We start from the raw sequence: 14,256 nt of genomic DNA, 5'->3' as shown, positions 1-14,256 counted from the left end.
AAAAAAAAAAAAAAAAAATTAAAAAAAATAAATAAACATGAATTATTGTAATCTATACGGTGTGAAATGCTTGGGTTTCTATTGAATGATGAAGCATTAACATCAAGGGTTAAAACGTTTACTTTTAATAATATATTTCTGCACCAAACTAAATAAAAGACTATTTTGCTCATCCGAGAGTACCGTTGATCCAAAAAGCAAAGTTTTTGTGTTAACTTGGACAGGAAGAACTGAAACAGAATCTAATAGTTCATGTCTTAAATCAGTGCATATGGGACAAGATAACAGGAAGTGAGAATTTGTTTCTACATCACCACAACGACAATTTGGAGAGTCTACCAAATTACGAACGAATAGGTGAGAATTCAATGAACTTGAATCCATTCTTAAGCGAGCATGAAGAATTTGACCAAAACGATGTCCTATATAATAATACGCTGGGACCTTACAATTTTGGGTACTAATTTGTTTTTTGAATAATGATAGAGATTCACATTTTCTTATGTTTAAGTTAAGAGTGTTCCATAGTTTTGTTGTTGCTGGGATGAAATATTCAGAATATAAACGGGTCCGAGTATTGACTTGTGTAATATTATTTCTTTGTCTTGTATTATGATCATGCCTACTTCCTACTGAATCGGGCAATAAGTCTCTTAAATACTCTGGGGTTTTATTATTCAAAATTTTGTGATAATGAATTAATCTATGATTGCGTCGTCTTTCAGATAATTTTTCCCATCGAGTTTCAACATATAAATTGTTTATACTGGTAAGTTTAGTACCCCCCGTGACGATACGCGCTGCGTCAAGCTGAATATTTTCAAGTTTAGCAATCAAATTCTGATTTTGAGAGTCCCAAACGACATCGGCATATTCAAGAATTGGGCGAACAAATGATATGTAAATTTTTTCAAGTGTAAACCTATCAAGAACATTTTTCATTTTTCTCATTATATTTATTCTTTTATAAGATTTAGAAACTATGTATTCAATATGGTCGTTCCAGGATCCGTTGTTAGAAAAAAAGACACCTAGATGTTTGTGTTTACTTACTGTTTGTAGCTCTTGGGTATTCATATTTAATGGAGGATGAAAGGGTCTATTTATTTTTTTTGAAATTATCATACTTTCAGTTTTTTGGGCATTAAAATTCACAAGCCATTTTTTTGACCAATTATAAATCTTATCTAGATCGTTATTTAAAATTGTAGCTGTTTCTGTTGGATTGTCAACCATAATATACAATGAAGTGTCATCTGCGAATAGCTTAATTTGAGCTTGAATGTCTTCTATTATATCGTTTATAAATATCAAAAAAAGGAGAGGGCCCAGAATGGACCCTTGTGGGACGCCTGCATTTACAGGTAACCATTCGGAACTTGAACCGTTAATAACCACCCGCTGGACTCTATTTGTAAGATAATTTTCAAACCACCTTAGTAAAGAACCCGATATGCCCGCTTGTTGAAGTTTAAATAGCAGTCCCTTATGCCAGACTCGATCAAACGCTTTACTTATATCACAGAATACTACCCTTATTTCTTTACCGCTATCTAAAGCCTTCCCAAAATCATTTGAAATGTTAATTAATTGATTAACCGCTGAATCCCCCCGTGTAAAGCCTGACTGATTTTTCGTTAAAATATTATTACGCTTAAAGTGATTGTAAACATGTTTATATACACAACGTTCCATACACTTTGAAATTACACTCAACAAGGAAATAGGTCTATAGTTTTTAACGTCATTCGGTTTACTATTTTTATAAACTGGGGTGACATTTGCTCTTTTCCATTGATCTGGAAAAGTAGACGTACTTAACGATAAGTTAAATAGCTTACATAGTGGATACTTCAAAACAGAAGATGCTTCTTTTAACAATTTGGGACTTATGAGGTCTGGGCCAGAAGCTTTTGTGGGATTAACAATTTTCAATATATCTTCAACTTCAGTAACCGTAAGTTCTATATAACTAATGTCATCACTAATAGTATGAAGTTCTTCAGGTAACATAGCACTTGAATCATCAATATTTGACTGGGAAGAAAAAAATCGATTAAATTCATTTGCCTTTTCGATTTCATCAAATATTAAGTTGTTATTAACCATTAATGGAGGTATACTTGCGTCGTTTGTTTTTAATCCGGATATTTGTTTGACCGTTTTCCACCAATTAGTAGTGGACGGGTTACTGTTCATGATTTTTTTAATTAAATTGTTGTTATAATCATCCTTTGATTTTCTTATTAAACTGGTAACTTCATTTCGTATTTTCTTAAATTTTGACCAATCCGATTGGTTATTATATTTTTTAGCCTTTCTGTGGATTCTATTTTTTTTCCTTATCATTTTTTTAACATCATTTGTTAGCCATGGAGGTTCATTTTTACGAACAATTATTATTTTATTTGGAATACATTTTTCAGCAGCTTCTATGATAGTTTTTGTTATTTCGGTTGTAAATTGTTCAACGTTATTTAAGTTTATTACGGAATCCCAATTTTTTTCAGATAAAATGTTACGATATCTGTCATAATCTCCTCGATCATATAGCCAAATTTTTCGCTTAAAAGTTTTTTGACGACATTTTGGAAAGTTCAAAAGACTAATGATAGGACAGTGAAAACGTATTTGGTCTAATAAAGGTGGTCCGACTCCACAGTATGTTATTATGTGAGCATCGTTTGTTATAAAAAGGTCTAACAATGATGACGACGATTCAGTAAAATGAGTAGGTTCGTCTATCATTTGAGTAAGACTAAATTGGCTTAACAAAGGTGTAATTTTTGAATTAACAGGGGCTAGTTGGTTATCGTTAAAATCACCAGTGGCCATTATGTAATTAATAGTATTATCATTAGACGCCATATCAAGAGAATATTCAATTTTTTCCCAGATATCTGATCCACTATTAGGAGGTATATAAAAGGTTCCGAGCAAAGCCTTTTTATCTTTAAATTTAAGTTCTAACCATATTGCTTCCAAACTTTCGCTTTCGAGGTCACTTCGACGTTGAACATGTATATCATTTTTTACATAAACAATTATCCCCCCTCCAACCTTGTGTTGACCTCTGTCACGACGGAAGGGGTGCTGGTAATTTAGGATTTCAATTGATTCGTCTGTATGATTATTGTTTAACCAGGTTTCACTAAACGCTAAAATGTCGAAATCAGAATATTCAGCTTGAATCAGATCTATTTTCGGGGCTAGGCTTTGTACATTTAAGTGAAGAATTGAGACTGATTTTGAGAAAAGTTCACTGAAATCCGACATGTCAGTTGAGTTAATTGAACTTTGAGAAGAATCGATATCGTCACTTGGACCTGGATTTACCTCTATTCCTGCTAGGATTAGCAAAATTTGTATAACAAATAGTAAAAATGAAATAATAAATAGTCTAAGATTCACATTTTCACTTGTTGTTTTTTGTACATTTGAGTCTACATGTTTCATCTCTGAAGGTTTAGGGCACACGCCTAGTTGATGCGACAACGTGAAGATTAAAATTGATAACACCAGTGCCTGCGAGACACTTTTACAAGCGAGAAATAAGTTGATACAGATAAAATCAATATAATTTAGTCTTTGTTTGATGTTTTTGCCTGGTGAGTATTGGCCAACTCTCGTACGATATAACTCGATTCCTACCCCCATGAGTTATGTTACATCTGGCTGAAATTGGTCAAACTGAGAGCGGCCGTATACAAAGTTAAATAATCCATAGCATTTCGTTTGTTTTGTGAAAAAAGTGTAAGTAAAAAATAAGAAAAAATTGTGAGAACAAAAATTGAATAACAATATGTTATATGCATGAAGCAAAAGAAAAAGTATGCACATGTACATGGATTGAACAAGTAGTTTGGAGGAATGAGTATACACATGTATAAATGATACAACTTTATCTACGTAGTAATTCAGTACAACTGTTAATACCAGCCGTGTCAAATCAACTCGATTTGATATTGCCTGATTGATTATTTGATCGCTGAATTGACAAGATCTGTCCATACAATTTACCATTTATAGTAAGCATACACGTTTTAAACAGTACAAATCGCTGTACGTTTTGTTTAAAGATTGCTTGTATACGATAAAATTTACAAATTGAAAGTAATATCTTCTTTTTTAAAGTTGTTTTAGGAGCTTGAAGTTAGCCATGAAAATTTCCTTACCATGGATTTTAACATCATGTAAAAACAACCGTTATAGTTTTACCTTTTTCACGCATGAGTAATTTATTTTACTATGAGAGTTTGTGTTGTGAACTTCAATACGTTAAAATTTGTCACGTGACAAATCAGCGATCAAGGTAAGTATTCCCGTGTATTTAACAGGAATTTGGATGAATTACAAATTAGATGTATTATGTACAAGAATTGTGTAGCATGTAATTATAGAAAAATAAACAAATAAATAAACAATACAAAAAAAAGCAAAAAATTCTGAAACAGGACTGTCAAATAGTCTGAATACATGTAGAAATACGTACACAAAAAAAAATGTTGTCAATATATGCAGTTTTATTCAAAGTTAAATCATGAAATTTGGACACTCGTGTTTTCAGCTGATGCATTTGAAGATGCTCTCTCTGCTAATTCCTTCGCTCGTGCTTCCGCATATGTTATGAGTTGTGGTGGTGTGTACTCGCGTCTGTTTTGTTTGTTGTTGTAGTCTAGCCTATCAAGGAAGTCCATGGAACCAGGACAGCAGTATATCGATACAAAACGTAGGAACGCTGGCATTGTGTTGACAACATGGACTTGCATTTGATTGTCCTTTACATAAATTTTCCCATCAACTGTCCACGTGTCTCTTAGATGATGCTCAATGCTGAGCTGTCTGGCTTTGTATGCAATGGCGTTTCTCGGCTTGGTCAGGTCCTCATTCATTCTGACGTACTTGTATTCTATTTTCCCTTTTAAGAATTTTCTGCATCTGAGGATCCTCTTTTTAACATTATGATCCTTAATCTTGACAATTATTTGTCTAGGAGGCTGAAACTTGTTGTTAACTCGGCCGTCTTCATTGCCTTCCCTTGTGCGTGGTTTACCAATTCTATGAGATCGAATGATGTCTTCGGGTTTTAGTTGTTCATCGATGGTTTTGATAAGATCTTTGACTAACTCGTTTGTTTGAATGGAAGATTCATCTATACCACCGTCAGGAATGCCGTTGATACGAATTAAGTTCCGTCGACTGTATTGTTCTAACGCATCCATGCCATCACGCAGCGATTGGTTTTCTTTGGATTGTAAATAGCAGAACACAATCTCGGTCTATATCTTTATTCAAATATACAAATTTTGGGACAGGAAAGTGATGCATTTGTAATTTTATTCTTTTGAATTGAGATCATTATGTATTGTATTGTATTACTACAATTGTTTTAAAAAATACAGAACATTTTTTGTATTAATTTATTTTTTTCAACTTAGGCACATAAGGGGAAGCAACTCATATAACCTTACTTTTACTGCAAAATATTTACATGAATTACACCACTTTCCGCAAAATATATTTTTGTATAGTTTTAGTATGTTGTTTATAGATAGTAACAGACTTGTTTTTCAGAAAAAAACTTTGTGTTGCGATTAGTTGCAGGTTGTTCACTAAATTGACTAGACTATTATCGAGAGGAGCCATTTTGAAACACCACATAACCGTATACCGTGTTTCAGGTTCTAATATTAGAAAATAAAATTTTCCGATTTGATTTATTTACCTTTACGATGTTATTAAAGCAGCTGAAAGAACTGAAATACTATCTTCAGATATAGTAGATTTTAATTGAAACGTTGATTCTAACTTTTAAGAACGGTAAATAGCGTAAACTCGCGGCTTTTATTGGGTTTATATGTTGGTATCCTGAAGGATAAATTCGCCCTGCGCACTGTGTATCTTTCACGATACATCCGCCCTGCGCATTGTGTGTCCTCCAGGATACACCCGCCGTGAAAGGGTTTGATTGTCAGAATCCCACAGTAAATGCCTTCAAAATAATTTTCTTTGCAAACATGTGGTATTATATAAAATACATAATACAAAAAGAAAGGGGACGAAATTATTGGCCATTCACTTTACGTATTTTTTAAAAATATTCTGGCACAATAATTTTTTTTAATGGCGGATCTAGGGGGGTTCTGAGGGTTGGAATCATCCGTCTTTTTTTTTTAAATTTTTTTAATTATGTAAACGTTTCATGGTGTTCCAGAAGCTGCAACCCCCAAATTTCAAAATGGCTTGATCTGCGCCTGGCACATAATTTTATAACTTACGTTTTTCACATATGAAACCTCTAAACCTTTGACACCGAACATCGTACCACGCATTATAGTCGTCATATTCGGACAATTGCATACAGTTTTCACCATATTCTCCATAATTATTTGGTTCATCACCATATCTGTAATTTTCAGACTTCTTCCAATCTACGAAAGTTAATGGTTTACCAGATGATCCCCACACCCAGTATCCTTCTTTAGCTGCGTCCGTACCACCTAACCAAACAGCTTATGAAGAAATCAAATTTAGAAAATTATTGTTGATTTTAAAGGGAACAGAACAACATAGGGAGATAACTCTTTAAAAATCAGCTAAACGTTTAAATCACACACTATTAGTAAAAAGAAATCAAGCTTCTCAATGATCAACATTAGTGCGTGTCCAACTGCTATATATCCAGTGAAACTATTCCTGTAAATTGTGTGGTTCAAATTTCTTTGATATTTTATATTTTTGTCAACAGATCAAAGTAAATATTTTTTCACAAATTTTTATGAAAATTAAACGAGCCAAATCTATTAAAGTCAAAGTGTTGTGTACTTAATATAATACTCTGATGTATACCTCTTTATCCAATGTAGTGTTTTTCATTTTTCTTTGTTAAACTTGTCAGTATTTTTTACTTATTGTCAGTTTAATATTTTGTGAATGTAGAATTGTGTTAAATATTTCTCTTATAATTCTTAGCCGATGTATCCTTTTCCTGATCCGTTGATTGTTTTTGTTTCTTCGTTTGGTCTCAGTTCTTCATTGGTCAAAATTTAATTATGACGTCAAATTTTCTTGCTTTCCTCTGTACTTCCTATTATGACTTCACCAAAAAAGGCGACCGTGCCTGATGACGTTACATAGAAAAAACACAATTTTTTTTCCAGAACATTGGAAAAGAAGGATTATTTTTGAGTGCATATCATCTTTCAAAATCTTTAGAGAAACAGATTCTACAACCAAATCTCGCGCAATACGATATTTCTCCACTCTCTACATTTAAATTTCAAATATTTAAAACGCTCTGCCAGACTCGCGTTTTAAAATGAAAATTTAACGGTCTCGAGTGGAGAGATATCGTATCACACTCGATGCAGTGGTAGAATCTATATGAATTGCCAATCAAACTACTTGAAATGCTTTTAAGCCTAAAAAGAATCATATCACTAACATCAATTGTGTGATATTCAAACACAAACTATCGCTATTTTTGTGTTTTTTTCCTTTGTCTTTTTTGTGATAATTTTTATTAACGCTGATTTGTGTATTTTTCATGGTTTTTTTTGGTGATAATTCTTCATATCAAGTTACTCGCTTGAGATAAAAAAAAAAGATCGCTAGAAACTAAGGGCGCATGTGCCGTTGTCAATGTAAACATCAACGACGTCATAGGCAAAATAGCGACGAACAGATACACCTTTTCGCTATTCCCGATTGACCCGAGAATCTGTCCCGCTCAAACTTTGGGCGTCATACAACAATCACTTTTCCATTGTGGCGTCAGACATTTTTTATTATGACGTCAAAATTTTACGGGAACTTGTGTGATGTCCAGTAATGGCGGACAAATAGCGTTATCAATGGTTTTATTTCAAATTACAATTTTTTTCTCACCCTTTGTTGAGCTTGTATGCAGGTAGGTTAATGCAGGATTTCATTAATTTTCTAGCCATCCCCCTTTTTTATTTATTTATTTTTTTGAAAGAAAAATAACTCCAGAATTTTTTATGTGGTACACAATGTTGATACGTCTACCAGAAAAATATTTTCTGCTGTCACACGAGGTGTCTAAGTCGTTACGTGATTTTACAATATGACTTATTTCCCATATTATTTAGCCTATAAAACAAGTTCCCATACTAAAAATGTCGCCATGAAATTTCACTGTATGGTAAAAGAACTCTAACCTCGAACCTCTAACCAAAAATTTATACAAGCGTTCAGCAATTTTTAATAAGCTGACTAATTCTTCTATAAACAACTCAAAGGATTTGAAATAATATTGCAGTTGGTAACTTGTTCTACTCGTTTGTATGTTGTCCGTAATATCGTCTGAAATGACGCCCATTAAATAAACGCTTTACTAATCGGCGTAAGGGAGGTAATCGAGATAAAACATTCCAAAGTTTAGTTTACGGGAATTTCAAAATGAAAGATAAAAACATGCTAGCGCTGTTGTTTCTGATTATGTCATGAACGCATATTTAGGAAATCACTCATATATGGCAGTCAATAACAATAGTTAATTATTAAAAAATACCATGCCCTAACGTTCTGGAAAAAAAGAAAAAAAAAAGAGGGTAGGTAATTCATCTTTTATATTTAACACACAATGTGAGCATTCTTTCTTGAATATACAATATAAAGGATTTGTATTGGTAATGCATAGTTTTAAATTTGTGTCATACTGTTGAGACACCATTCTGATGTGTTTTATAGTTTAAAATGACAAAAAGTATTAAAGTTTATATGTAGAAGGTGTTGATCAATTCCTTTCTTACTGACTTAAAAAAAAAAAGGTATGGAGATACAAATCTTCTACTTATTCTATTTCAAGGGTCCTCAATTATCAATTTCCTGATGAAGTCTTTGGATTCATTTATAATAATAATAATAAATATTGTACACAATGAATGAATCTTTGTTAAAACCCAGTCATCCTGTAAATGTAGAGCATTTCTAAAACATTTATTTATCTTTATATACAATGGTTTGTAATTAAGCTTTTGAATTTTAAATTCATAATAAAGTATAAATGTCAGAATAGTAAAATAATAAATGTCTTTTCAAAAATGTTATAAAGATATCTGATAAATCTTCGTATAATTCTGATATAAATGATGCCTCACACTTTATTTTGAAAATATTAAATCCTGCTACACAATTTTTTTCAATAAATCCAAATCACATCCAAACCTATAAAATCTCTCTGTCTTACATCTTCCAGAACCAATTTGCAATTAGTTGTTAGTGCCTTGTTTGATATCCATTTGTTGTAATACTAAACATTGTTTGACTTCAATGTTTTTCAACTGGTTTATTTTCAATTCACTTTTTAGTATGCCACAAATCAGCTTTACATATTGTTATTTAAAGCTATCAGTCTGTTTTGACATCTTAGTAATGATTGTCACAAATAGTCATAAACATTTCATTTCTTATAGATTTTAAATCTGACATCACAATATTATAACATTTTTTATCTCACAATCTCCTTTTGAATGTAAATCCCCACAAGAAACAAGTACACAGTATTTCCTCTGATTTGATATTTTTATTTCTCTGTCTTTTATCTTCCAGAAACAATATTGACTTATTGATATTCATTTGTTGTCATACTGAAAACTGCATTATTCCTCAATTTTCCTTTTAATTCACATGTAACATGTCTTGAATCATCTTATACACAGCTCAGTAATCAGTCTTCTACAATATATATCAAAAACTAATTCTCACATATATATTTCTCTTTCCATGTATAGATCCAAAATCATCTCTGTAGTTTTTATATGATACACAATTTCCTTGTGTTTCGTTTTCAAAATAAAGGAAGTGCACAGTCTTTTTTTTCTTCCAGTTTGCTTGTGTGGTACAATACCATTGCTTTCAAGTCACCAAAGTGCTGAAAATAGAATTGTTAACAATATTGTATTGGCAATTTTCAAATTTATTGGATAAAATATACTTGATATATGAGGGTGTGGAGTTTACAGAGTAGAGAATAATGGACCAAAAAATTTTAAAATAAAGAATAGACAATAATGAGGTGCTAAAATATAAACAATATAGAATAATGGGCAAAAAGTATAAACAATACAGAAAAATGGCATAAAAAATTAAAGAATACAGAAATAAAGTACCCCCATCCATACAAAATAGTAAGTTTTACTTTAAATTCTATCTTCCTAAATAGCATAAAAGTTAACTTGGATATAACCTTTTAGTTAAAAATGCATTCCCAAATTAAAAAGTTTCTTTAAAATAACAATATTTATTATATAGTTTAAACTACATGATACTAAAAATGATACTTTCTGAGACATAATCACTGTTTCACCAATCTGCTTTGTATTTATAACATTATCTGCACTGACTGAATGAAACTGAGTGAAGCATAAAAGTTATGTACACCCAAAAAATATAATAATATCAATGCTTACATTATGTAGACCTCTTGTTTGCCATTGTGGAAACTATATGTTTCTCTGGGTATTAGAAATTTCATTCTAATGTGTAGTGATAATCTTTCTACAAAAGAAGAAGACTATACAATCATAACTGGCATATTTCAAGCCCATTACACTCCAAATAGTTGAAAAATGTCTTTTGATAAATAAAAGTGTCCTCCTAATCTGTACTAGAAAAAATAGTTACAACAGACAGACTTCATGTCAATTTTGATAGTTAATAAATATAACACTAATGTGTTTATATAACTTTTTTAAGTATAATAAATCAATAAATCAAAGAAGTAGGTTCGATAAGGCCCAAAAAATTGACCCCTTTTTTAGCTTAAATTTCAAAATAAGGATTTATTGACCAATATCACAATGAATCATAGCTAATACAGTGACTAGATAGGAAATAAACCTTTTTGTTGAAAATTTACGTGCCTGCGTTTTATTCATGACGTCACAAATAGTACTCATTTTGATTTTCCATGAAAAAATCAATGAAAATGGGTAAATATCTATTGATTTTTGGACAGGAAACATAGAGCGCATACATCGACAAAAAAGATCTTTTAAAATAATGTTTGTATTAAATTATAATCCTGGTACCTTTGATAACTATTTACACTACTGGGTCGATGCCGCTGCTGGTGGACGTTTCGTCTCCGAGGGTATCACCAGCCCAGTAGTCAGCACTTCGATGTTGACATGAATATCAATTACATGGTAATTTTTATAAATTTCCTGTTACAAATCTTTGAATTTTTCGGAAAACTAAGTATTTTTTTATCCCAGGAATAGATTACCTTAGCCGTATTTGGCACAACTTTTTGGAATTTTGGGTCCTCAATGCTCTTCAACTTTGTTCTTGTTTGGCTTTATAACTATTTTGATTTGAGCGTCACTGATGAGTCGTATGTAGACGAAACGCGCGTCTGGCGTATTAAATTATAATCCTGGTACCTTTGATAACTATTGTCAATACATTGTACATGTCTTACTTGAATATTTAGTTTGTCGACGCCTGCGCTCTGTGTTTCCTGGTCCTAAATTTGGTTGAAATCCGGCAGATTTTGTCAAATTTCTCTAAAATCTCTTATCTTGACCTATTTGGGATGTATAAAATCAACGCTTTAGAAGAAAACTTCGACACAAATAGTTCTATTTAACTTTCTCACATGTCTTTAAGTCAACTTAAAACATTTTTTATCTTGAAACATTGAACTTTATAATCGGGGCCTACAATGGCCCTTACTGAACTTACTCCTTTGTTCTATGTCTGAACACAAAAAGTGATGAATTAAAATGTTAATATGAGATTTTATAACATGAATGAAATTAATATTTTGTTTGAAAAAATGGTCACATCATACTACATAGTTATAAAAGCTAGTTATTTTTATATATCAAATTCCTACTTACGATAATTTACTAAATTCAAACAAGCTATTGGCATATATGCACATACTGTGCCATGATGCAGTAAAAATTTTGTCAAATGTACATGCATATTTTTTACTATTTTCTCTTTTTCTTTCTTTGACCCCCTTCTTTGTGTTTGTAATATGTATATGATTATACAAATCAAATACATAAGAGAAAATGTGACATAATCATGTGCATTAACAGTAATTTGAAGATTTTATTCTCAAAATATACTGAAGTGTTTTCCTCCATAATAATATGACCATGACATGTCTGATAGCACTTTTTCATAAACACTAACATTATTTTCAACACAAGTGAAGTAATTTTGACTTGCCTAAAATAATACATAAGAGTTTCATTTTCTATAAACACTGCCTTTCATCCTTCCCGTTTTTAAATAGCCAGAAAAACCACCAGTGTACAATTTAACACCCCTTTTTAAAGAAAGGTACATTTTGATCTAGATCATAGATGTCTAATCTTTCTTCAAAAAATGAAATATACAGCCTTTGGCAGTAAAAGAATAGAATAATTTGAAACAAACTTACCTCAAAATAATAGCAATATCCACCTTTTAAACGTGTTTTTACGTGATAAGACACTCATGACAAGGTGCCCGATCAGCTGGTGTTCATGAAGTAACACGTCATGTGCAAGCTCAACCTTGACGAAACAATCTAGCCAATCAGATTCCGCGTAGTTTGGTAAATGACGTCAGATTTAGATTTCGATGCAACCACCGATATTCAGTGCCATTTTTTATTCAAAGTACATTAACCTACCTGCGTAGCTGAGAAACCGACTAGTGTTTGAGAAACCATCGATAATCTATCAATACTCAATGAGTCAGGAACCTTCGAGTTATTTAGCTTGGAAATCAACTCGTATATCATCGTCTTGGCTGTTGTAACAGAAAGTTAATGAATTTTGGACTCACACAGTTCTGAAGTAATGAGTATTTTAAACTTCGAAATTTCCTTTTGTTGTTTGCATGTATAAAAAAGTAGAAAAACATTTCAGGTCTGTGTCCTTTTTTTTGATATATAATAAATTTTGAAATTTGGCGGGAAATGATTATCTCTAGAATTTTCCTACATTTAACATTTGCAACTTATTTTTCTTCAATAACTATGAAAAAATTATAAAGATCTTATGAGTTTTCAAAAATGGCTTTTTTAACCCTTAAATTGTATTGGCACTACATGCATAAAACTAGAGAATCCCAAATATCTGACAAAAGTCAAAAACAAGAGTAGGAAAAATCCTAAAGTTTAAAATAAGTATGGCTGGTATTCCCTGTATGCATTTAAATCAAAGATACTATATATAGAAAATCTAAATCAATCAATTATTCGATCATTAAGTCAGAACAATCATTTTGAATATAAATTAACAATGGTTTACCAAGAAGTCACCGCCAGGGGCACAAGATGATAAGACAGCTTGATACAAACATGCATCCTCATTCTTTGGTCTCGGTGGATAGCTGTTTCATTTGTAATGTGAATACTGCTGACATCAACTTTTTAAACGCTAAACTTGTAAATTGATAAAATGCTTACGTGCTTTTTTGACCTTCTGTGCCAGTTTCTTTATAAAGTCGTTTTCCGCTTTGGTTTCAATTTCTACAAGATATCCACCTCTCCTTTTGCATGACGCCTGTAAATTAGACGTTGTTCCATTCTATTATTATTTAGAAATAATGAAAAAAAATAAGCAGCTTGTAAACTTAAAGACAAATCCTTCTATTCCGATCAACCAATAATACCTCCTTTAAATTTTTCACTTCTGCCTAGGCTAAGTAAAGGCTATAAAATTAGCCAATAAAAAAATTGGGGTTACCAACCTCGTTTTCAATTTTAAACAAACGCCATCTTTTCATATAATTTGGAAATCGAAACTTGTAGTTATGGATAGTTAAATACTTTATAAAAATTCCGAATCACATGAAAATAGTTTTCGTGTTAACTTTGTAATAAATATTTTATTGATAGCATGGTCTTCTAGAAGGGGGCAAATGATAACTATATGATGCCATAATCATTTTTATGGTAAAAAATATGTAATCATCAAATTTAAAAAAAAAAATCACGATGAGAATTCAATGGAATATTCTTGTTATTAATAAAACAAAATAAGTAGATAAAAAATGTGGGGTCACCGTACTCGAAAGAGATATTTCAAATTAGGCCTACACATTTGAAATGGCGGGAATACATTGCGCCATTTCTGAATTCAACGTCAAAAGACTAGGCTGGATTGGCGATATTTTCACAGGTTATGGACTAATTCAGTTATCATTATTTTTAGTAACATGTCTGTTTTCAATTACAAATAACATGCACCTGTACCCAAAAATTTCAATGTTGAACGTCTATTGCTG

At 31.7% G+C, this 14,256-nt stretch overlaps 1 protein-coding gene across 1 annotated transcript in view; it reads right to left on the bottom strand.

Annotated features, from left to right (window-relative positions):
- Positions 1-14,256, bottom strand: part of LOC127721338 (macrophage mannose receptor 1-like) — an 88,226-nt gene that overhangs the window by 25,356 nt on the left and 48,614 nt on the right. Inside the window, exons 4-5 of the mRNA XM_052228093.1 lie at positions 13,436-13,532; positions 6,279-6,512 (exon numbers count right to left, since the gene is read on the bottom strand). Coding sequence (XP_052084053.1) covers positions 6,279-6,512; positions 13,436-13,532 — 331 coding nt within the window. The remainder of the gene's footprint in view (positions 1-6,278; positions 6,513-13,435; positions 13,533-14,256) is intronic.

The sequence above is a fragment of the Mytilus californianus genome, unplaced genomic scaffold, assembly GCF_021869535.1.
Source record: "Mytilus californianus isolate M0D057914Y unplaced genomic scaffold, xbMytCali1.0.p SCAF_12, whole genome shotgun sequence".
Taxonomy (NCBI): domain Eukaryota; kingdom Metazoa; phylum Mollusca; class Bivalvia; order Mytilida; family Mytilidae; genus Mytilus; species Mytilus californianus.
Note: the sequence above shows the minus strand (reverse complement) of the source record. Positions and strands in the feature narration are given on the sequence as shown.